Source organism: Pteropus medius, unplaced genomic scaffold (genome assembly GCF_902729225.1).
Source record: "Pteropus medius unplaced genomic scaffold, Ma_sr-lr_union100, whole genome shotgun sequence".
Taxonomy (NCBI): Eukaryota; Metazoa; Chordata; class Mammalia; order Chiroptera; family Pteropodidae; genus Pteropus; species Pteropus medius.
Window position 1 is genome coordinate 14313525 of NW_024354502.1, and position 26790 is coordinate 14340314.

Below are 26790 nucleotides of genomic sequence, written 5' to 3' on the forward strand. Positions count from 1 at the left end.
TTCAAAAAAAAACTTTTTTTTTTTTTACTGATTGTCATCAGCTGAATGTTTATGTCCTCCCCAAAACTCGTATATTGCAGCTTAATGCCCAATATGATGGCATTAGGAGGTGGGGCCTTAAGGAAGTGCTTAGAGCATGAGGGTGGAGCCTTATAAATGGGATTAGTGCCCTTATAAAGAAGATCGCGCTGAGCTCCCTAGCCCTGAGAAGACACCATCTATGAAGAAGAAGTCCTCGCCAGACACCTAACGTGCAAGTACCATGATACTGGACTTCCCAGGCCCCAGAACTGTAAAAAAACACATCTGTTGTTTATAAACTATCCAGTCTATTGCATTCTGTTTTAGCAGCCCATATGGACTAAGACACCAATGATATATGTCAATAATATTCTTATATGAATATGGAAATGGCCATTCTCTCTTCTGATAGCTTACCTGCAGAGACAGTTCCGAAAATAGGTTTAGGGGGTGTCTTGCAACATATGCTGTTTTCCGTGACGTTCAAAACATCACAGGCTTGACCTGTAGAGAAGCAAGGAATAGTGCTGTTACTACAGAGCGTCAGAATACAAATCACATCAGCCTATCTTGAAGTAAATTTTTAAATTAAAGTTGCACAAACAAGACACAAAGCTGGAGAAGGTCTTCATTTCCTTTATATGTTCTCCATTAAAGTTTATCATCATCAATTGTCATACCTGTACAAGGCAACATTTTCTTGGCCAAGTATCCCAATTCCGAGTTAGAAAATTTCACAACTTCTGAGAAATAAAATGAAAACTTTGATAAAACTAAGTCACTGTAAAAGATTTCCCTTCTGGGTCCAAAGTAAAGCCAGGTATTTTGTTCCTTAGAGAAACATTGCTGAATAAATCCATGATGTTCAGAATTCACAGAAGCAGATGATCCCAGTCTTCTTAGGGAATGAATAAATGAATGAATGAATTGGTTTAGTTCAAGTTCTTCGAATGAAAACCAAAGGGATAATGATTTGTAAATGATATTTTCACAGGCAGACTGAAGCCAAAAGCAACGTTCTAAACAAGAATTATACTGACACACAAGCACAGTTAGAATTAGGGGAAGTTGTGTTTTAAATGTCCAGGTGTCCTGCATAGGGCCTCACGTAAGCTCAGCCTTCATTAAGTATTTACTGAAATGGGAATCACAGCCCAAGAAAAGTGAGGCAAAGGTTTGCAAGTAGAGTAAGGTATCTTTGCCAAGTTTTGTTTGGCAGCCGGGAAGATTTATAGTTCAACACTACCTTCACTATTCTGAATGTTTTGTGATGCAAGATAATTGAACTAGAAAACAGTATGGCTGAACAGTATATTAAACCAACTTAGCCTATTCTGTTGGGAGCAAAAGAAAGATACATTTAAAAATCATTATTTTCAAGAGATTATTCAGGATTCAAAATCTCAAATCTGGTTGTCACTTTAATGGTAATGAAATATCATAAAAATTAGCATATTATATTTACCTATCAACTGTATCAAAATATCAGCTCATAAAAACATATTATGTAAATTAAAAATATTTTACATCCCTGGTTTTAATATTTTAAGTATATTTATATTTTAAACATCAAATTTCATAACATATATGAAATTTAAAAATTTTATGACTTAGGTTTTAATATTTATGCAGGTGACCAGAAAGGATTCACATGAATGAGAAAGATATTGTATGAATGTTAGATAAGGTTGCTTTATATTAATTTCTCTTCTCAAAGTCACATTTTGGCTGGCTTATCAGCAGATTCCTTAAAAGTAGAAAATACCTGAGAAGAGGGCTGTATCATAAAAAATCTGTGACAGTTACATGGATTGTCCCCTGCCCATCAAGGTAGGTTATAGGCCATCATGAGTGAGTAGAAAAATCCCCATTATTATATTTACCCCAATCTCCCCTCTGGGTTACAAAGCTCCCTATCTCCGAACAAATCCATACCAGCACATAAAAGTGATGTGTACATTTGTGAACATATAACACATTAATTAATGCTCTTTCCAAGGTCAATATCATCAGTAATTACCAATGTTCAGACAGAGCACAAAATCTTAGAAGGGAGATGAGGAGCCTATCCTCGAATAGTGCTTTAGATTTCCTCATAATTAGCCAACTCATTGAGGAGTAACAACAGTTTAAGAAGGACAGAGTCCATTAAACAGAAGGTATGTGTCTTAAGTGTGGCAAGGAATTTGTGGATGGCAGCTCCAATGCCAGCGTACAGGGCCCCTTGGTGCTGACCTGCTCATATAAGGTTTCAAGGAGTGACCCTCACTGCAAGGGCGCAGTGGGAAAAGCATCAAGCCCAGAACCAAATACTATGTGAAAATACTCAGCTTTCGATTTAACACATTGAGAAAAGACTTATTCTTCTTACAGATTATTAAAGACAAGGCAGAATTCGTTCTTATAAAGTAATATAGTAAAAAGTCATGGAAAATACCTCCAACTAGAACTCTGACTGGAAAATCTGTCTGATCAAAAAACCGTCCACTTATTGTTATCATGGTGCCACCTTGAATGCTTCCTCGTGAAGGCGAAATTGCAGTGACCTCTGGGGAGAGGATGGGGAATCACATGAAATAAAACGTCATAAATATTAAACATAAACCTAAATGCTTGATTTTTAAAAATTTCTAAACTACCTAGCAATAGCAGCTCTACATAGCAGTATAGGTTTGCATTACAAAATGAATGAATTAGGTGCTTCATTATTTTGTCTCTGATGTACTCCTTCAGAGTACAATAAATATGACTTTCATAGCGACCTACATCTCCTGGGGACCAGGCTTTAGTGGTGACTGGTATTAAAGAGACACTAGTAATGGGAAGATTCAGGGAATAAGAAAAACCTGGCTGAACACAGATGTTTGATTCCAAAAGAAAACACAGGAAAGCAGAAGAACAGTCTATTTTACCCTATGCTCTTAAAAAATGAATCTTTCTTATATTTATAAGCCAACATTTTATATTTACATTTTCTCATATAGTAATACAGTAACTATGATTGGAATTCTTGTGGCTTTATATGTAAAAGTTTTGGGTATATTGATGAAAGAGCCTAGTGCATGACATGGTAGATTCTTATTAAAATCTATTGTACTGGTTCTATCCAAGTTCTACGTAGTTTTACATATGAATTTTGCATGAAATTAATTCCTAGAAAAAGCCAACGCACACACAAGACACATTTTTTTTTTCACATTGAGCATCTTCAAAATCCATATGTGCCAATTTCATCACGTCTGACCTAGAATGAATTATAATTTTTCCAAGAAGACTTGTGTTTGCTTCTGACACTCTCCTAGGGAGACCTCTGTAAATTAAATTACAATCTGCTTGAAGTTTCTTTTGGACCACACTAGGAGCATAAATCTGAGAGAGTACTGGCTTGTGGTTTAAATTGACAGCAGAGATTTTTTTTTTCCTCCCTCAACCAGCAGCCAAAGTTGAGACGTGCAAGTTTCGCTTCTGTCTCTTTTAGTGTGATGAATTTATTTTCTAATCAACCTTACACTAGGGATGTTGTCTCCAGGGTCTTAGTTTAATGACAGGACATCCTAGTAGAGTCCTTGTTTCAGGTGTTTTTCCTTCTTAGAAGTACATGACATAGTATAGTGTACCTTTATTTATTGTTTTTGACTTGATGAAGTGAAGGATACCCATCTCTGTCTCTCATTCTCTCTCTCACACACACAGAGTGAAAGATCACATACCTGCATACGTTTGAAACATTGAAATTTTATTCAGAGAAGAAATAAAATATGCCATTTTCTGTGGGAAACTCCTGTATAAAAAAAAAAGTTTTAAAATTCTTACTTTAAAAATAAACTTTATTTTAGGAAAATGTTATCTATTTTTTTATTTTAGTAATATAAATCATGTCATAATTTGCAAAAGAGCTGGACAGAAGATAAAAATGTTCTACATCTTGAATTCATTATTGGTTATACAACTATAGAAGTATACAAATACTACACAAATATACATTTGTCAGGACTTACTGAACTGCACGCCTAACATATGTTCGTTTTATTAAATGCAAATTATAACTCAATGCAGTAAGAATTTATATCACTATAAAAAGCCGGAGGATCACCTTTCATAAAGGCTGGGCTTTTCTGCCGATCTCTGCTCTCTCTTCTCTCATAGCCCATTTAGTGTCACAATAACTAACACTACTGAACATTTGGTATCATGCTCAGATTTTTAAGCTTTTAAGTTAGGATTTTTAGAAAGTCTTTTAACTTACTGTGCCATTTAATTCTTACTTCAATCCCCTTAGGTAGGTAAAACTCAGAGAATTTTCTCATCTTACTCAAGATCATAAAGAGAGTAAGTGGTAGAAAAAGGATTTAAACCTAGGTAGAGTTTGACTCTGGAGTCCTGGCTCCCAACCTATGTACTACACAGAGCTTCAATCCTGCTACTAGTTTGCATGTGAGTACAAATAGATGAGTTAAGAATCCACCAGAGTTGCCATTCTTAATAAACATAGAGCCTATTCATATATTTTTTATAGATACACACTTGTATTTCCATAGCCTGGAGGGTTGGGAAGGGAAAGAGTTCTGATCTAGAAATTAAATGCTGTTCCCTTAATTACCTCAATGAAAGTCATAATTAGAAAAGTTAAGAAATTCAAATGTTAAGACTCAAACTCATTCATCATAATTAGAATATACTGAACTGGAATGTAAAAGGATAATGCTAATCTTGCGGTTGAGACCAACAGTTTACTCTCTTTAAATCTCATCCAGGAATTAAAACGTGCATTTGAAAACTAGATTCCCTAGAAGTATTTTATATCAAATTAGTTATTTAAGAAGTTCATACTGGATTTTATATTTTTCTGTTATAAGCCTTTCAGCTGATTTCCTAAAAATCTGAAATGATGCTAGTTCCAACAATATTGTCTGTGGTTAGATCTTACATCTGAAAAATTAACTCTGCTTCTTATGTTGGTGGGAAAATTGCCTCGATATAAAATTGGAATGTAATTTATTTGGTATGACACCGAGGTGATCTTCACTAATTCATTGATAATGATTAGGCATTTCTCAATTAAGACAGCCTCATTGGAACCTTATCAGTTTGGAACAGATGTTGTTTGAACTTGGTTAATAGAGGAAAGAAGGTTGGCTATTAAAAGAAATACAGAATGGGTGCCACAGTAATCTTTAATTGGTTCATTTGATATTCAGGAATACCCCTGAAATTTGTAAAATATCTATTTTATAATTTATTAAATGGCTTAACATTTTTAAATGACATATAATCTTAAAACTAGGCTTTTAAGTAGTAAATATCATATTTAAAGTTATCTTAAATTCCTAAAATTGCTTTATATAGAAACACAATTTCATCAGTTGTGAGACAGTACAAAATGACAGCATATTTACTTTAAAAAAGGAAATTATAAGATCACAGAATCAATAATTTTTTGTAGTATTCGCTGGCTTTTTTAAGTTGAAATTTTGGGGGTGTGTTAATGCGGCATATTGATTTATGTTTACTTATCAATCACTTTCAAGCTTGATCACTCAAACCTTCTATTTTTGGATTATCATTTCTCTGAGAGACATATGATGGATTTGGCAATTAAAACCTTTCATATAGACTCAGAACTAAGAATTCATTTTTCTCACCTTAAGAAGATGACATTGCGAGCATAAAAGAACCATATATGGTTCAAGAAATCATTTAAAACTCAACAATTGTTGCTTCTAACATGATTTTCTAATATTTTCAATAAAATCCTATTGTTATATCTTACCAAGTTATATGTAAGTATGTTATGTCCTAACAGAAAATAACAGTTAACTCATGGGACTTTAAGTCTTTTGCCCCATGTAAAATCACAAAGGCAAATCTTAATACCATTTACATATTATCTACTTCGGTTTGTCCTTGAATTATAATATTCTTTATGGTTTTGGCCCAGTCCATACTGGTTGATAATTAAGTGTCCAGACCAAGCATCACTTTGTTACAAACCTATTGCCTCTGGCTGTCTAGAAGTAGATGATCTCTAAATACACTGATAATGGATTTGGTAGGATTCCCTAGTGAAGCCACCTGGTCCTGGACTTTTACTTTTTGGGAGGTTTTCGATGATTGTTTCAATTTCTTTACTGTGGATCAGTCTATTTAGATTTTCCAGCTCTTTGTGATTCAGTCTAGGAAGTTTGTATATTTCTAAGACCTTGTCCATTTCTTCTAGGTTATTGAATATAATGGCATTTGCTCTCACCAATTCAATTATAGTTCCATGCATACCGGTATCATCCTTCTCTTGCGAGACAGTGTCTATGAGCATGAACCAGTGCAACATCTAGTATCATAGTAATATTGCCATTCTTTTCAAAGTTCTAATCATTGAGTCTCTCATCAGAGACAACAAAGAAATTGACAGACTTATCCTATTATTGATCTGCTCCAGTTATATTGGTATTGAATGGCTAAATAATAATATTTATCTGAAATTCTATTAATTGGCTTTTTTTTTTTCAATGAGAGATGCTATGACATTTTGTGCAGAACAATTCATTTCGGTTTGGCAAATAGTGGTCCTGACCATGAAACGCCATTAGCATGCCCCAGTTACTATGACAGTCAAACTATGTCCCCATACATGTACCCAGGAGTGGGCAATCCTGCCATGGTAGGGACCCCTGAGCCAGGATGTTAAGTAGGGATGAGACATGGTTCTGTGGCTGAAACCCTCCCTCAGTCATGGCAAAGCACTGGAATAAAACATTCAGGCCCTGGAGTTAGACTGCATGAGTTCACAAACTAGTCCTGTTCTTTATTGCTTGCATATTCTTGGACAAATTATTTAATGTTCCTGGCTCATTTTTCCCAGTGTGCAACATGAGATGATAACACTAAATTTTATAGGTTCTTTGGGAGTGTTAAACTGAATAACATATGTAAAGTGCTTAGCACTGTGTCTGCCACTAAATGTTCATTATTATAATTATCTGTAATATGAGGTTTGCAATGTGTTGAGATTTGCATATTCTGAATTTCTATAAACCTCTCGTGGTATTTCTTATTGATATCAAAATGTAGGATATTTGCAAATGAGTCCTATTTTTACGAAAAATCATAGCTGGTGTTAAGAGAGACAATTGAAAGCTATAACTACCATCTTTCATGGCTCTATATGTCTTGGCACTTTAAAAGAATACCTTTATCAAGCAATATTCATTGTGGGTTTTATTTATTCTTACATTAGTTTAAATAAAAATTGGATTACTTAGTTGCCAAAAAAACTACAATTAAATCAGAAGAACTAAAGACGTAAAATAACACTCTTCAATATCACAATCAAAGATTTTTATTTGTTGCTTTAGGTAAGGCTAGATTTCCCAAGAGTCGAAAGCCTGTGTCTGAGGCACAAATTATGAGTGAAAGGGTGTTACGGCCCCTTTAAATGTTAATTTGTGGGAAGGAAGTGATTACTTTTTTAATCTCTGGATCTACAGCACAGAGTAAATATACAGTTTTATTTACCCAGTTGAATCAATTATGAAAATTATTATTTACAAAATGACCTACCTTCCATAATCACTATCCAGGATGAAACTGACATTATGATGACCTGGAATTAATTAAAATACACAATCAATTAAATTCACAATCACAGGAGAACAATAACTATATATTACAAAGCTGATTTAAAAGCAAAGAAACTTAAAACTGTAACTATGCACTATTTATTAATCTTCAAATAAATGACAACTGATATATCTTAAAGAAGTACCTACTATTTTACTATATACATTATAAGGTATTTCAAGGTTATAACTAGAAAAAACCTGACAAAATATAATAATGAATGAAGAATAATAAAAGAACATATATGTAACCATATTGCCCTTGAATTTCTTTTATCCATTTAACAGTTGTTTAGCTGGGTCAGACCCTCTGCCAGTGGTTCAGAGATGCAGGGTGAACACACAGTTCACTCTTCTCCTAACAGAGGGTACTGTCTAGTGAAGGATACAGTCAGTCAAGAGCAATGACACCAACAGAGGACTACAAATTGTGATAAAGCTATCAAGGAAAAGAAGAGTAGATTTTGAGAATGTAAGGCAGAGGTCAAGGAAGGGTTTTTTGAAGACATGATATTTTATCTGAAATTCTCAGGATGGGAAGTTTGCAAAGGCCTGGAGGCAGAAGGGAGTGAAACTCATTCAAGAAAAGTTTGGAGCGTATGGAGTACATAGAGCAAGGGGCGGGGGGTGGAGGAACAGTTAAATTAAGGCTCCAGAGAAAAATTAGCTAAATTAGCCACAGAATCTTTTGGATGACAAAAGAAGAAAGAAAAGAAATTCAAAGAAGCTTATCTGAAATGTAAACCTTAAGAAAAAGGTAATTTATACATGCTCACATGAAACTGAAAAAAATCCAAGGAAAAGTGGAAATGATAACTTTTAAAAAAAGGGATGAGAGTAAAGAGGTCTAGGAGAATACAAAACAAGGAAATAGAATCAGGCATTTCTGAGAATTATGAAGAATAATGATGAACATTTACCAATGTAAGTTCCAGTTGTCTTACAAATCATAGAACCCAGGTCTCCACTTGGATCATCTAGTTTTAGACCATACCTAATAAAGCATATAGGTTAATTCCAAAGCTTACATTGACACTAAAGTGTTTCCCTTAAAAATATCTTATGAATTATAGACATGTATCAGGACAGAAACTGCTGCTACAACAAAAATTTCTGTGAAATGAAAGTATTATCCAGCTTTGGTTGAAGATATCTGAATAAAACTTCATTGAACAATTAAATATTTTATAATTAATTAATGGCTATCTCTATTGATATTCCTCTAAAGAGTTTATAATATTACCAAGTGAAGTAATTAATTGATAAAGGTATTTCTCAAAACCTTTTTCTCATCATAATCTAAATAATAGTTCATATTATACTATACTGGAGACAACGGGAGATGTCAAGTAAATTCTTGCTATATAAATTATTGCTAATTTATTATAAAATATTATAATTTATACTGTATAATGAAGCATTTGGCTATATGATTTTGCTAGAAATTACTACTTAGACTTAGTACGTTTATATCTTCTATTTTTCTAAAAAATTATTTAAATTACTTACAAATTATCGGATTGTGGTATAAGCAGCTCACAGGGCATTCCTCCAATATAAACTCTGTATAAATATTTTATTAGAAAAGATCAAGTTATATTAAATAAATTGTTTCAAAATACTCTCCTCCCACCTTATATTTTTTCTCTCAATCACTTATTATCCATCATATATTCATTCAACGAACATCTATTGAACATTTATTATGTTGTAGTCTTTCCTCTAGGTATTGGAACACATCAGTGAACAAAACAAAGATACCTACCCTTGTGAGACTGACATTCTAACTGGGGGAGACTGATAATAAACATGATAATCATAACATATTTGGTGTGTTAGTAAGTGACAAGTACAATGGGAATAGAAAACATGGAAACAGATAATGGGGACTCTTAGATCTGAAAGTTCAATTAATTCAAATACAAAAGATACTTTTGTAGTAAATTTCATACTACAGGAATTAAGGTCCACAGCACAGGCAGAACAGAAAAATCAGGATTAAAAGAACATCTAACAGTATCGGTACATAGAGCAAGGCGGGAATAAGAAGCTGAGAAGGGGCAGCACAAGGCTAGAGAGAGAATATCTGTCTTTGCATTTCTGTAGCTGATTGGGTCAACCTATTGCTTTAAGACTGATAGAACCTGATGCTATTGGAGGCCTGCAGGTTACTGACTAGTACTGTATTTTCTGTATTATCATAATAAACCACCGAGCTTCCGTGGCAGCAAGTCCCAGACTCAATATCAGGCCTGATACAAACCTGAACTTAAAATACAAGGACTTCTGTTTGGAGAGAACTTTGAACTTTCCATTTAATATATTTTTATATACAAAACCTTTCATTTGGTCATTACATTAGGTCTATAAAGAAAGTAATCTGAATTACTGTACCCATTACAGATTTATGGATTCATATTCTCCTTCTAATTTCCAGTCTTCCTGAACTAAGTGTTATTTAATTGAGAATTCTACCTCATAGAATGTCAGATAAATTAACTTTATTTCATTTAGAAAAACCTTTCAAATTTGCATATTTTACAAAATTATATGTGCAGATGTACATGTGTGTTATCTGAATTGTTATTTAGTTTATCCATTTATCCATTTTATATATGTATTATATAGCATGAAGCATTTTGAAAACCAGGATACTGACTCTGTACTTCTTTCTGTAGGAAATGAATATGACTGCGATAACCCCACCTTAACCTATAGGAAGAGAACACTAGTCAAAATACAAGTTTCCAATCCAAATGTAAATAATTATTTTTTGATGTTAAATAAGTGGACAATGTTACCATCCGGTCCATAGCTGATAAATGGAAGCACCGAGTTTCAAACTCTAGGTTGTTAATAAGTTATTGAGGGTTTTCAGTTTTAGCACTCTCCTGTAGAAGAGAGTGTAGAAGAAAAAGTGTCAAAATACATATTAGCAGACTTGGGTTCTCCTCCTGACCTTGACTAAGTTTTGGACCTCTAGGATTCAGTGTTTTGTTTTGTTTTTATGTGTGCAAAATGAAGCAGTTAAATTAAGTAACAAAATAATCCAAAAATAAAGTTCTGTGACTTTAATTCAATTGCTGTGGCACTTGCCTCCATGTGTCTTCTTTTAATAAAATCCATTACAGAGAAAGAAGGAATTGTGACAGACAAAAAAAAAGGCCACTGCTTCCATATCAATGCATCATCCAACAGTCTATTTTTCTTCTTATGATATGAGTGAAAAGACACTGGTTAATCCTATTGTAGTGGTTTTTTAATATAATTGGACCCATGAATTTTAGAATATCATATCCCATCTATGAGTTATAAGAATATGTTTCCACATTAATAATTTACCTCAAAATCCTAACATTTTTCCCATTTGAGCTTAGAGCAGTATTACTCCCATAGACATCAGTGAAGATTCTGCCTTGGATTGTTATCAGTGTACCTAGAAGCAAACAGAAAGTTATGTGTAAAATTATCTACCCATACACCCACACACTCAATACCAAAACATCAGAGGTTCTTCCAATAAAACCAGCATCCAAACACTTATATCTCATGTTCACCACTGTTGCTTAGCATAGTTCTGAAAGTTCTATCAATTAAATAAAACATAAATAAACATTTATAGTATTAAGGAAGTATCTACAAGTATTTATAGATTAAGAGGTGTTCCATGGAAGACAGGATAAATTATTTAATAACTATCACTTGGGTCATGAGTATTTTAATTGGAAAAAATAAATAAGAGTCCTTACTTTATACTAAAAAACAAAATTAATCTTAGGTGAAATAAAATTAAATATAAAAAATAGAACCATAAAATCTCTTGAAAAATAAATGAAAATATATGTAATATTTATATAGTTGGGATTGTGGGGTCTTCTACAGCATAAAAATGAAGGAAGAAATAACAAAGATTAAGATCTTTAGAAATGATAATAAAAATTAAATATGTCTGAATGACAGGAAAACCATTAATCCATTTTAAAAGTAAATGATAAACTCAAAAATATTTCCCACGCATATAATGTATAAATGATTAATATCTTTAAAATATAAAGAATTCTTATAACCTAATATGAAAAAAAGTTGACTAGCCCTAAATTAAACAAAGGAGGTGAACAGACAATTTATGAAAGAAAAAATACAAATATTCAGTACATACAAAATAAATTTAATTATATAAATCAAAGAATTGGAAAATTGTTTTTAAAACTTACTACACTTTTCATATAAATTCTTGAAAAAAATAGTACATAGAATTATCAAGGTTGCAGAAAAAGGCATTCTCACAAATTCCTGTTGTAATTATAAACTGGTATGATTACAGTTGTGATGAACACCAGAAGTCAATGGGAGGAAAGTTAAATACATTATAGTAGAGTCAGATGCAGCCATGAAAATCATTTTTAAAAATACTGGGAGTTATTATATAATCAGAAAAATATCACATATAAATTTTTAGATATTATAATTTTACATACTAAAAATTAAATTAATTACTATAAACCAAAAGGATATTTTAGTTGTAATATAACAGACCTGGAGTTCCTGATAAAGGTGTGATGCTCCTTATTGTTGGAGTTTTGAAACTTTTTACCTGTAAAATAATACTTTCAATAAGTAGTCTTATCTCTATTTCATTCCTAGTTTTATGGAATCTCTGCTTCTTACATTATTTATATTTAAACGATATCCATAATATGACTTTCAAAATATTTATTTTATATATATATGAAATAAAGTTAAGAATATTATTCTGTTTATTCAGATCTTTTTCTTACCCCGGAAATCCTCTCTCATTTCAAAATATTTCTAGCTTGGAATTTTAAAATTCAATCATCCTTTTGTTATCAGTGTAAGTCAAACTACAGTAATGAAACTCTCTGGTAAAGAGAGTTAGGAATTTGGTGAAATACAGTTAAAGAAAGACTACTTTGGGTTAAGCCCAAAAAGAAAAAATAACTAAGCATTTTTCAAAAACACAGAAGCAAAACTTGGAAAAAACCCATCAGATTAAGCTTTGGTAACCCAGCTAATGTTAATTTTCTAGAGCACTGCAGGTATAATTCTTAAGAATTGTGACACAAAACGGGAACTGGAAGAAAGTGGAATTCCAGAGAGGCCACCAGTGTGATGGAAACTCTTATACTTTGGGAGACAGAATAATAGCCCCCAAAGATGTCCATGGCCCTAACCTCTGTAACTTGTGACTATGTTAGGTTATATGGCAGATGGTTGCAGATGGAATTAAGGTTGTTAAAGAGCTGATCTTAATAGAGGGAGATGATTTTCGATTATCTGGGTGGGCCCAAAGCAACCACAAGGGTCCTTATAAGTGGAAGAGGGAGAGAGAATAAAGAGAAGAAGATGTGACAACAAAAGCAAGGTCAGAGTGATGCAATGTGATAAGAACTCAAACGCCATTGCTAGCTTTGAAAGCAGAGGAAGGGACCATGAGCCAAGGAGTGTGGGAAACCTCTAGATGGAAAAGGCAAGGAAACAGATTCTCCCCTGGAGCCTCCCAAAGGACCATAAACTCCCAACACCTTGATCTTAGCCCACTGAGATCCAAATTAGACTTCTAACCTAGAGAGCTGAAAGGTAATAAAGCTGTGTTGTTGTAAGCCACTAAGTGTGAGTAATTTTTTATGGCAGTAATTAGGAAACTAATACATGTCTGTTAGAGATATTTGGGTGCATATATGAGGCAAGAGGGACTCATTACTATGGGCCAGTTTTGGAGTCAAGCTGTCCAAATTCAAATTTGAGCTCTACCACCTGCAAACTGCATGACTTTAGGTAAGTGATGTGATTTCTCAAGCCCTCAGTTTTATTGTCCATAAAAGAGATAATAATACTAGTATACAGTTATAGGATCATTGTGAGAGTAAAGAATTAATATTTACAAAATACTTAGACTGCCACATGGCACATAGCCAATGCTATATTAATTCTTAGCTTTATTATTCAAGTAAACATATGCCAAGTTCTTTTCAAAAGGAAAAAGGAAAAATAATTTCTGCAAAAGGGAAATATACTACAATGTGAAAAACAAATAAATACCAAATAGGTAAAGAGCAGAGCTGATGGGCAAAATAAAGAATCCTCAGTAACTGAGACATATACAGACAAAATTCTATACTTAAAAACAAATATGGTAGTCCTCCTTTATCCACAGTTTCAATGTCCACGTGGACAACAGAAATAAACAATTCATAAGTTTTAAATTGCATGCTGTTCTGAGTATTATGATGAAATCCTGGAAGTCCCACTCTGTCCTGCCCAGGATGTGAATCATCCATCCCTGTGTACGGTGTCTCCTCACCGTATGTGCACCCTGCCCATCAGTCACTTAGTAGCCCTCTTGGTCATCAGATTGACTATCGAAGTATCACAGTGCTTGAGGTCAAGTAACCCTTATTTTATGTAAAAATGGCCCCCAAATACAAAAGGAGTGATAGTGAGCTGGCAATTCAGATATGTCAAAGAGAAGCCTTAAAATGCTTCCTTTAGGTGAAAGTTCTCAATTTAGTAAAAAAAGAAAAAAATAAAAAGCCATATGCTGAGGTTGCTAAGATCTACAGTAAGAATGAATCTTCTATCTGTGAAATTATAAAGGAGGAAAAAGAAATTCATGCTAGTTCTGCTGTCGTACCTCAAACTGCAAAAGTTACAGTCACAGTGTGTGATAAGTGCATAGTTAAGATGGAAGAAGCATTACATTTGTGAGAGGAAGACGTGAACAGAAAACATGTTCTGTTGACATTTTTTATTAGCGGCACCATATTGCTTCAGAAAGGGATTACTGAAATAAGTGACAACGAGTCAATTACTGCAAGTAAGGGATGGTTATGCACTTTCAGGAATATGTGTGGACTGAAAAATATAGACTACCAAAGAGGCTGAGTCTCCTGATGAAGCTGTCACACTTCCAGCAGAGTTGAAGAAGTTGATCAGGGACAGGTTCTACCTGCAGTTTCAGACATCTACTAGGGCCTTGGAATGTACCCCAGTGAATAAGGAGGAACTACTGTGGTGTAGGAGAAAACAAATGGACTAGAAATAGATCAAGAAGAGTCTATCTGCAGAAACACAAGGGCGCCATAGAAAACAGAAAGGACAGAAACATGGGCAGCAATTTTAAGGAATAATCGAAGTTTTTTGTGAGAGATTGCTGATGCAGGAAAAGGTGAATGGATACAAAAATAACACAAGCAAAATAAACTAGCACAAAATAGATTCTCAATAGATATCAGTTGTCCCTTTATTCTTGTTCAGGGACATCCTAAAAGAAAGATGCCCAGATTTCTACTTAAAAAGACATATATTTTTTTAGACTGCCAAGAAAAGAGATAAATTTGAAATGTGAGGCTATGAATGACTTCAGACTTATTCACACTTTAAATAATAAAAGAAGAGAAATGCTTAATGAAGAAAGAAAAATATTTACATTTCTATTCAAAATGAAGGAGACTTTGATGAAAATTAAAAAAGAAGAATCAAACTAATAACAGAAATGGAGAGAGAGAAAAAATAGTCTGAACAAGAAAATAATTTGGAAGCCTAAAAGTTTAATTCATCAATAAAATTAATTTTAAAAAGGGAGAAACAAATCAGAAATAATGAGACTCTATTACTATGGAAAATCATTAAAACTAGGTAAAATTATCCTTAGCCACATGCTAACATATTTTTAAGTGTGGACACAGATAACAATCTGTAAAATTAAAAAATAAGAACCCAGTTCCGCATGAAAGTACAAGATCAATTATATGTAGGTTAAAGATGAGCTCCCACATACATAGAAGCTGCATGCGCGGCTGCGAATGTGTCCTTGGCAGGTATTATTTTCTGTAATTGGAACCCCATCCACACTGACTCTAACAGTGTAGGAATCTTCTGGCATTGCTCTGGAAGGCAAATGAAGACCATGTAAGGAATGCAATAACTCTTTTATTTAATGTATAGTATTAATAAAAAATACTGCCTCGGACTACATGTCAGTTTTGAAAAAAAGTGTCTAAAATTCTAACTGAGCTACACTTAAATTCTGTTCTATATTATGAAAAGATAATCTCCATCTTAAACTCTGTACTGAAAAGTCTAACATCATAGACACCAGGCAAATGCTTATTCTAACTGTATTGATGCTTATTGAAAAGAAAAATAAATGCAATAACAACTGTAATGATAATCATTTAAAATAGTAACATATCACCTTGCTTTGTTTTTAAAAATTTTTCAATCAAGTTTCTTCCTACGTAAGATTTTGCTGCAGAAAAATAGCCAATATGACAAATGTAGCCAATCCTCTGAAATGAAATCCTCTGAAATGTATGCTACCTGTTTCAATATTGAAAGTTGCAATTTATAATAATTATTTTTTTTCCTAAGTTGCTAATAACAAACATTAACTTGGGCTAATAGTAAAGAACTTGAAATGTCACTATACAAAACAATCATCTTTAATCTTAATGACTATGTCAAGATTTTGAACAAAATTAATCAAACCTGACAGGAAAGCATAATTTTGATATTTTGAGGAGCATCATTACAATTTAATAGTAGCCATTTATCTTCTAAAAAAGATCAATAATGATAATAGCTCTAATAACCTGGAAAAGAATATAGAATATAGTTTATTATGCCAATATGTGGAAAGAGCATTATAATTGAATATAATAAAGGTATAAAATAGTATAAACATCATGAAATCAAAAATAGCTAATAATCAGAAAAATATAATAGCCAGAATGATAAACTACTATAATACTAATATGCATAAATGTAATTCTGATATGACAAAAATATTATTAAGATACTTTAAAACATACCTAGTATAGCATGTAATTTGAGTTGAATGACTTGCATCTCTTTCTACATCGCAAGAAAATGATCGAAAAGAAGAAACTAATTGTACACTGCTTCCCAACTCAGCATCCTCAACTCCATAGTTAAACTGGTTTGCTTGAGCAAAACCTGGAAAAGTAAAAACATTCAATTATTATTAATGAATTCTGTTTTGAGATCTAATAATTGTCATTCAGTATTGAACTATTCAATAAATAATAAGGAATAGTATTGAAGTAAGCAGTTATATGAAATAAGTAAACCTATTTCACATTTATTCTTATGGTTGTAACTTCCTTTTGGAAGCAGAAAAACTAGACTTTAATTAATTTATTCATAAAAGTAATTTTTGAGAACCTATTATTTGTCAGGTGCTGTTAAATGCTGTAGAATCCAACAGCTTGTATTCCAGAGGTAGGGTAGGGAGGAGTGGAGAAAATAGACAAATAAATATTTCATATATATATATTACATATATATATATTTCATATATATATTTCTCAGTATATATATATAAGAAAAAAAGCTGGGCACCACCAAGGACAACTGGGGCTCAGCCTTGCTTGTAATTTCTAAGGAAAATATAAACCACCTCTCAGAATCAAAGAATTGACAATAAGAAGCATTTATTCATCAAATTCTGTTCCTAGAGTTGAGAGTTCCCATTGGGGGAAATAACTTTTCCTGTACCCAAGAGAATCAGAGAAATGGATGATGTGAAAAGGAGCAGAACATCATTTTAATCTCACTATAAATATATGAAAATTCAAAACTAGATTTGGAAATAAACATGAATTAAGAATTTATGCTACATAAAAATATTTTATATTGTTGAAACAATATTCAATTTCAAAATAAACCTAAGAAGTGAAACCTATGAAAAAAATTAGATAATGTGCTATTAATTAAATCCTATAATGAAATATTCTCCTAGTAAAAATGTTTAAAAGGTGCTTAATACTGTTCAAGTATACAGAGTAAATCTATGAAGTTGTCTAAGTCATAATATTTTCTGAAACAAAGGTAAGTTAGTAAATAAACAGTTTTTGCCCAGATTACTTCGAAATCTAAAATTCCTAAATTTTATGTATATTTTTAAATATGTGCATTTCTGAAAATATGTGTGTTAAAAAATACATGCATTTCTTTGAATTTCACAAGTGCTTAACATTAAAACACCACTATAGCCAAATTGATGACTAATGATATTTTTGAAATTATGAAAATTTTTCTTTTACACTAAACAATTTGCATCCATGTCATTAATATAAACATATAAACTAAATTTCAGAACTTAATTACCTACAGATCATATCATTCCCACAGTACAATAATTAACTTAAAATTGGTGTAAAAAGAAAAAGGTAAACCTGGAGATGTCGATTTAACTCTTTAAACCCTATGTGTTTTATTACTAATGCTAAAAAAAATATTAAGTATTTACCTTAAATTCTCAGTCGTTTTCAAATATGTTTCAACAAAACAATCACCACTACAATAGCTACACATTTTAAGTAACCTTTGGTAATTGAAGCGACTAAATTGGGGTTGCCACGTGTCTGTGGCGTGACTGCTTTCTAAATTACATTTTCAGTGTTCTACAAAGGTCTGTTAGGAAACACTAATATTGCCCGGTTTCATGTAGGACTGGAAGTAGGACTTCACTGTGCCAGATGTTCGTCCAATGCCAAAGCCCCTAAGGTCTGGTTCCAGCAAAGCTGCATGTCAGGGGACAGTGCTGCTTCAGGAAAGGGCACTTGGACCCTGACATCCTGGGGCAGAATCCCAGCGCCAGCATTTCCTTGCAGTATGACTTTAGGCATTAGTGTTTTATACACAGCTCTCTGTCTTAGTCTCTCCATTTGAAACTGCCCACAATAATCTATTTATGGGATTGTTAGGAAGACTAAATGAGGGCTTACATATATTGCTTAACGTGGTGCCTGGCTCATATGTTAAAAGCTCAACTGACATCTGCTCTTATCGTTAGTCACAAAAACCCTGAGTTTTAGGTTCATTATTAATATATCTTTTAAAAAATAACAGAGAACTAAGAGTGATGGTCAGGATTTGAACTCAGGTTGTAGATGTCAATCAGGCACACTTGTGATATTCAGAGAAAAATAATATTTAAAAATGCATATTATGAAGCCATTCCCTGTTATCCAGTATAACTTCCTCTAGACCCTATGTTCTTAGCTCTTCTCCTATCCTTTCTTTGTAAAAAAGTAAGCAGAAATTCAACAAAGGAATTTTAACAAACACTATCTTCTTCTTCTTAGCTTAAATAAATATTAACCAAACAGGACTCAACTAGTATAGACTAAGATAGAAATAAAAGCATCAATTTAACATGTCAAATATATTTACATCGAACTTGCAGTTTTGACTATAGAAAGGCAATTACTGCTAACGTGGAATTGTGAGAAGACACATGAAAACGCAGAAAAGCAAGCTACTTGTAAACCCACATGTTTCCTTTGCCAACTTCTGCTTATCTCTGTAGTTCACATTGAGTTTGGAACACACAGGAGGGCTGCTGGCAACTAAAGAATGGAAAGTTTTACTTTCTGGGGTGGCTCAGGATGCGATGTGTGTTATTATTTCCCTATTAGGTACATGTCACATCGATGATAAGGCAATGCAGATGTGTTTTTCAGCATTCTTAAGACAAATACAATTCTAAAAATTAATATTAACAAAAGATGAGGTTTTTAGCTTAGGAATTGTTTTAATGTCATATTCATATATATATAAATTATATATATCTCCTATGAGTAAAATCTATGGGAATATATAAACCAAATTAATAAAATCTGTAAACATTTTCATTATAAATTGTGCTTTAAAAAAACAAGCATAGAAATATTTCTAATTTTTAGCTAGTTCCAGAGTTAAAAAAAATACAACAGAATCACCTTTTAAAGAAATTTTAATTTACAAGTATAATTTTTAAAACTTCAAAGGAATCACCTTAAAAATTTTTTTAATATAAAAGTATAATTCTAAATAAATAAACGGATATAAAGTAGATACCTCTAGAAGTACTGCAAAGCACAAAGATCAAGGGAAGGGCTAGGTGTACACTGGAAACAGAAAAGGTTGAGGCCTCAGATGGAAATTCCTAACATGTTGATGTATTTTTTTCTTTTGCAAAAAACACTGGAGACAGGATTTGCCAGGCACAAAAACCTGAGCCTCTCGATAGCAGCCTGTGCCGTTATCACGGAAGATGTCAGCTGCCATGTACAACACAGGCTGTTTGGTTTCGCTCCTTAAAAAAAGCTGGGATGAGAGTGTATAAACTTACTTAAAAGTTATAGCACTGAAAACAATGAGAAGGAAAGGTGCAGTGTGGTGGAAGAATTAAACTAAACCTACAACAGAAATGCGAAGGAATTAAAAACAAAATAGCTCTAATTTATGGAGCTGGAGCTTATCCTATGTATGGGTACCTCAGACACATCATCCATTTCAACATTTGCAATAGTCCCAATAGGTAAGAATTACCATCCCATTTTACTGATGAGGAAGCTGAGGCTTAGGGCAGTAACTTGCCCCCAGTTGCACAGTGGGAAGTGGCAAAGATGGTCTTGGCAGCCAGTCAAAGTTCATGTGCTTTCCATAACATTATAAAAATTGTATAATTCAACACTTCATATTAACAAAAATACATGTGCCAGACATTGTAATAGGAAAATATATAGGAAAAAAGGCTGAAGGTAAAACGTTATTTTAGCTTACTGATTTTTTAAAAATATGATAAATACTAAGGGAGACAATTGAGCAGTATGAGGTATGGATATAATGTAATAAAACCAATAAAATTAGAAGCATTCTAAACTGATCACAATGGTAACACTCCTCATCAAATCAGTCATCTCAGAATGAGGTAGAACTATCTCTACGATCATGCCATTGCACAAAACACTTTTACTTGGGCATTGTAACTGTAAAATTATATATCTTTGGCTCCTGAAGCACAGCCTTTAGAACAAAGTAATACAGTAGCAAATTTTTGCCTGTATAGGTAAATATTATGAATGGAAATAGCCAAGAGTCATTTGGATAAACCAAAATATTAAAGTAGATCTTTCTAGAGGGTAGAATGTCAAAGAACTCACTCTCTAAATCAAATGTTTCTATAATAGTTAATTTTTTCATCATGACTTTTACAAAAATAAAACACTTTAAACATCATATGGGACCGACTTTTAGGTAATCATCTAGCATTTACAATTTCATTTATAAAGTGTTCGTGTATGATTAATAACATAGCTCAGCATGCGATTCTAAACATGGAGCACTGGGGAGAGGCAGCACTGATGAACTGTGTGAATGTAGTCTTTTCAAATAAACTTTGTTCAAGTATCACATCCATGTAGCTATCGGAGCTCTGGTGTGTTCTGCAAATTCATTATCACTGCTTTATACACATGCTGAATATATCATGGGCCCCCCAAACTCACATGAAACAGTATTTAGACTCAGCCTCTGGGAAAGACATGTGCTAACACACGGTTAGTCACCTACAGGGTGTAGTCACGGCAGGGAAAGGAAGACAAATCTGGGTGGGGGTGCAGGTGTCTGTAATTCAAATAGTATTTAACTATTATATAATTCTCTGCCAAAAGCACATATAAACTGAGACTGATGGAAAAATTAGATATTCACCATGACACTTAGTGCTTCATAAGAGGATTACTCTAGAGCCTCCATAAAAGAACAAACGTTATAGTTAGATTAACAAGGATACTCTTCCAAACTGCCTTAAGAATAAAGTGTTTGTTTTGTATTTTCATATTTCTAACTAGGGATGATCTGGACCTATGCACTTAATCTCAACCATGGTTCCTGGATCAGAAAAAGTTCAGGTCACAGGAGAGAAGGAAAGAGCTGGGTGGTTGTTTTGTTTCGTTTTGTTTTCAATTGGGCATTTCTTTCATGGCATATAAATCTCTGTTAAAAACCTAATAGCTTTCAAGCACCTTATCTTAACAGCAATTTACAATATAAAGGAGCTATGGGTAAAAACATTTGAAAAATAGTCTTTAACAAATACATTGTCTCCAGGTGTTTAATTCTAAAAAAAGAACACTTTAATACAAAATATATTGTTCAGAATTCAGCGGCATAAACCATTTTAATATATCATTGAGAGATTATACAGAAATATTGCTTAGAAGTACTGAAAGACATTTCAATACATATAACAGAATTAAATATCTTGCTTTGTCAATTCTCTGCCTCCAAAATGTTCTCATTTCTCTTCTTATTAATTAAATAATAACTTTTGTTAATATTCTTTTAAAATTTTTCTTTCTCGTCCTTCAAAAAATAAGCATCTGAATACTACAATCATTTTGATTGAAAAGGCCGCCTTATAGCTAGAAGAACCACATATTTCTATTTAATTGTAGGAATAGTTGCTCATTATGTTTTCGTCCCAAGACCAGGCAAGGAGAGAGACATACATAACCCATGCTTTGATGAAGCACATGACAGAAGAAGGAATCCAAAGATTTACTGTCAATGGACTTTCTCCTATCATTACCATCCTATTTCTCTGTCATCCCCTCTTACTAACATTCTACCTCCCAACCACCAAATGTTTTTATTTGATATAAAAATAAAGAAGGTTAGACCGATGAAGAACAAAGCAAATAATTGCAGAGTTCAGTTAAAAATATTCCTTTCAAATCAGTCATTAAAATCCAGATGTTGCAGTTAAGCAAGTAATTATAACACGATTTTAGATGATTGTGTTGATAGCTGTCAAAGGGAATAGAATTTTACTACTCTGGCTGATTAAAGAAATAACTCCAGTGGACTTTTTTTTTTTTTTAAACCATAAGACTCTAAATGTGAAATAGTCTTTAAAATACCACAACCATGATAAGAAAAAAAAAAAAGGCAACCATACCTTCTCCTTTGATAGTTAGTCTTGTGGCTCCATTTATGCTGCCATATTTAGGTATTATTTCTGTGACTTTAGGAATTATTTTAGAGTCACCTGAAAGATATTAAAGTATAATAGAGGTAAAATCGTCAAGTACTTCAAGCATCAAATTTCATACCATATATTACAACGTTAGAAAAATATCATGAAGATTATAGGACTTAAATATACAAACATTTTATTTTTGGCTCTACTGACAACCAATGGCTTGACAGGGAGTTAAGTCACTAACTTAGTTAATACTCATTGGCTTCATGTAAAGCACTATCTTAGGTGCTATAAAGAGCAGGGACAACACATGATCATTTTCATGTATCATATTATAAAACATTTATTAAATTCTTAAATTCATGTAGTTATCTACTTACTGCAGTTCCATAACTACAGTTAGCCCACACTGCAGCAGACAATTCTGAAGAAATAACACCATGGAAAAATAGGTCATTATACAAGCACATAGGAAATGTAAAACTAGTAGATCTAAAGAATAGTCCAGGTACAAAGAGGAATGTTGTGTTTTAAGAAGAAATTGTTTCTGTGACAGAGTAAGGCTTCAGGAAAGATAATTTCTGGAATTTTTCTAGCCTCCTGATACTAGTGAGTTCTTAATGCAAAGGTCATTGATTCATTCAACAAACGGTGTTGGGTTTCTGAGGATATAAAAATATGTAAAAGTCTCAACTTTCCAGAAGTTTAGCTTAGACAGTACAGAGTGACAGAAAAGAGCACAGGGGCCATGGGTGACTCAGAAGGGGCATTTCACCCATACATCTTGGGTCATAATGAGCTTATTGAAAGAAGCGGTGCTGCATCTTGGAGGGCAAGTATGAATTAGCTAGACTAGACCAACTGTGGGAAGACAAAGAGTTCCAGACTTAGGGAGGTGCCTATGCAAGCACAGGGGTGAGTGAGTGACTTCTTTGGAGACTGTAAGCAATGCTTTAAAACAACTCAAAGATGTACAGTGGCCAGTGGGATTTACTTTCCGCTTAAACTGTACAGATCCGTGAATTCTTGGATCCAGTAACGAATTCTCAGAATAAGTGGGAAAATTTAGTGGGAGCATAAAGAAAAGCCACAAAAACCATCAATTGTTTGAAACGGAATTATGAGGAAGGTAAAAGAGATTACAGACGTATCGTTCATTCCCGTCTGAGAAGCGTTTAGCAAGGCCTTCACCTATAGCGGCAAAGCTTTCAAACATAAAGTTGCCCCGCCCCACCCCCACGCAAGGCCTCTGTACTTCAGGCCTGTCTTTGCCAAGTGCTCCAAGGCTGTTCCTGCTTCAGGCATTTTTATAACTAATCCCACAGCCAAGAGCAGGAAACTCCAGCTGGATCCTATCTCCAAGGCCAGCAGCTCCTCATCTATCTCAGGTTCATCCTCCTGTTATCTCCACGGACAACTCCAATTTCCTATCTTATCAGTCTCTCCCCAGCCCTCTCCTGGGTATTACTTTGAAGGCACAGGGCAGGTGGCCCTGGAAGTGACTGACACCCGCCACAAAGACCCATTTCTATCCTACTGGGAGACCTCCCTTCAGTGGGGCAAAGAGACCCAAGACGAGTGAAGAGAGGGAGGACTTAGGTTGGGACTCCTGCCTACACCCCACCCCCACACCCCAGGCCAAATTTCGGTCCTTTTTCAACAGTCACTAGGGGGAGAGAAGGTGAGAGTCTATAATTCAACAACACTGATGGATTAAGAACAATCTCCTCTCCCTCCTTCCTGTCCTCCTTCTCTCCCTGTCTCCCTCCTTCCCTCTCTGTGTCTCTGTCTCTGTCTTTCTGTCTCTGTCTCTGTCTCTTAGGCCTGCTTTCCAGGTCCCTGGGTCCCAAGCTCAACACGCAGCCGCACCCACGTCTTTGGCCCAGGGCTGGTGCCACCCGGTCCCGTCTGTCCCGCGACCCCAGGAGCAGTGACGGCGTCTTCACTGACTTATCCTGCGTGCCTCCCCAGCGCCCCGAATGGTTACCTGTGCGGGGGTCCGCGGCACACAGCAGCAGCCCCCAGAGGCCCCAGGTTCCCAAAAGCCACAGGTGTCCCATCGCGGCTCGAGCTCCGCAGAGTCGAGCCCGCCGCCCGGCTGCAAGACCGCCGCCCGCTGGCGCGCCGGGTGCATCCCACGCGCGCAGGGGACCGCCCCGCCCCCGGCTCTCCGGCGGCTCTCCGGTGGGATTTGTACACAGATACACACCCTTCACCGGAGAAACGAGCTGGCCCGGAGCCAGTCTGCATTCATCAAACCTCCACACTCAGACCTGGGTGCCAACCTCCCAGGACTGTCCCCATAGGCGTAATAGCTCTACTCCTTTGGGCGAGAGATCAATGGGCAAGTTTTTCATCAATCCCGGCTTTCTCCCCCACCCCCCTCTTTCCTTCTTTTTTATTTTATTTTTAAAATTCTGGGCCTGCATATTTTCATTGCCCCTCTGTCATGATTATTAATCATCCCCAGTTGGTCCTAAAAGTCCACGTACACAAACCTCACACATATTCCCCCTTTGCATTCAAATATGTTCGTGCTATCCCTGTGACAATCATACTAATCTTTATTGATCTCTCAGTATGTCCCAAACACCATGCCTAGTGCTTCAGAGACTTCAACTCACAGTAATCTCAAAAGGACTATTACTATCGTTATTGCTATAATCATCCCTAGTGAGCACAGAAGGGTAAGTAACTTGCCCAAGGCCATACACTCAAGTGTAGAGTGAGGACTCACAATGAGTAGTGACTCCAGAACCAGTGCTCTTATCTCCTCCGCTGCCCCCAATTCAGCAGACTTCTAGTGAGGGTTGGCAAAGCTTAGCACATACTTATGCTTAAAAATTATTCATTGTTTATTGGAATTCAGATTTAACTCAGCATCCTGTATGTTTATTTATTAAATCTGAGAACTGCAGTTGGGAAGAAAGAGAGAAGGAATGAAGAGAGAACTCTAAAATAAGTAAATAAAATTACATCCTTAAATTTTAATAAGTAAAATTAGGAGTTTGTAGCTATCTCACTGGGATTAAGAAATAATTTTGTTAGATTTTGGTTAATCTTAGGCATCTAATAATTTTTTGCAAACTTCCAGCGTCACCACTTTAGTAACAACAGTGCCAGCGGGGGTACCCCAACCTTCCTGCTCTTGGAACTCTCTGTAGCACGTGACACTGCTAACGTCTTTCTTGAAATTCCATTCCTCTGAATAGTCTTGGGTTTCTTCCTACCTCTCCGATCGCTTTTATCTCATAGTTTTTCTCTTCCATCTCTTCCGGAAAATTGACATTCCTGCAGGTACAATTCACTCTTCCCCTCCTCTACCTAGAAGCAGGCCAGTTAGCAGAAAAACAGCTAGCTGAATGACAATTTGCCAATTAATTATTTGTCATATTTACTAAATTTAAAGATTGTAATGTATAACAATATTTAGGAGCTTTACCAAGAATAATTTGGCAGTATTAACAAAGATATTAACTTTTGCTTATTGGCTATGAAATGTGTAAAGTGTATATTTCAATATCAATAACCAAAATAAAATTTAATGTGGGAATTTTTATGTGGAAGCGTTTGGCTAATTTTGATTTCTTTTTGATGCTTTCAAATTAAAGTTAGATTAAGTTAACTTAAATTTTGGATGATTTCACTAAAAAGTGATTTAAATATAATTTAATTCAAAATTCTGATTTTTTTCAGTCTTTTGAATTTACAAATTAAAATAGAGTGTGAAGAATAATACTAAAAAGAATATTAAAAATGCTTTAGTATAAAAAAGTAGAAAATGTCATTCAAAAGCATTATGAAAGAAATAAGAAATAGGTAAAAAATCTTATTCCATTTCTTATACTCAAGTTTGATTTCTAATGAGGAACCATTGACATAGCCAGACTTTCCTGTAGGAAAAAAAATGCATATTGTTTATAGCAAAGGGGAAAACTGTTCTAAATTTTGTATGTACCAATAAAGAGATTAGGAACCTTTTTATGTTGATTCCTGCTTTGCCAAACTTTCAGCATTTTTAAGATTCTTTCACCAAATTCTCAGATAGTATATCAACCTACAAATAACATTCAATATTTAATGTATTATGTATAACTTATAACAAGTTAACTGTATATGCAAATATATATAAGTATATGTATGTATATGCATATAAGTACAGACACATATACATAAATGTATATAATATGTATACATATGTGACATCTGATAATATTAAAAATGTGCATATAATTTATTATATATTTCATTATCGGTAGCCAAAATTAAACAATCCTGTTAAAGCTTCTAAATATTTCTGTTAAATTACAGTCATTTAATTTGGCAAATGTGGCAAATTTGTCATTTAACAAATTGATC

General features: G+C 34.2%; 1 protein-coding gene across 1 annotated transcript in view; it reads right to left on the reverse strand.

Annotated features, from left to right (window-relative positions):
- PKHD1L1 (PKHD1 like 1) overlaps nucleotides 1-24569 on the reverse strand; it is a 140147-nt gene extending 115578 nt beyond the window's left edge. The window contains exons 1-12 of the mRNA XM_039853718.1: nucleotides 24419-24569; nucleotides 22408-22497; nucleotides 16469-16613; nucleotides 15436-15544; nucleotides 12174-12231; nucleotides 10980-11073; nucleotides 9147-9200; nucleotides 8558-8631; nucleotides 7579-7621; nucleotides 3732-3802; nucleotides 2459-2569; nucleotides 439-525 (exon numbers count right to left, since the gene is read on the reverse strand). Coding sequence (XP_039709652.1) covers nucleotides 439-525; nucleotides 2459-2569; nucleotides 3732-3802; nucleotides 7579-7621; nucleotides 8558-8631; nucleotides 9147-9200; nucleotides 10980-11073; nucleotides 12174-12231; nucleotides 15436-15544; nucleotides 16469-16613; nucleotides 22408-22497; nucleotides 24419-24491 — 1009 coding nt within the window. The 5' untranslated portion in view covers nucleotides 24492-24569. The remainder of the gene's footprint in view (nucleotides 1-438; nucleotides 526-2458; nucleotides 2570-3731; nucleotides 3803-7578; nucleotides 7622-8557; nucleotides 8632-9146; nucleotides 9201-10979; nucleotides 11074-12173; nucleotides 12232-15435; nucleotides 15545-16468; nucleotides 16614-22407; nucleotides 22498-24418) is intronic.
- Nucleotides 24570-26790: the final 2221 nt, after the last annotated feature.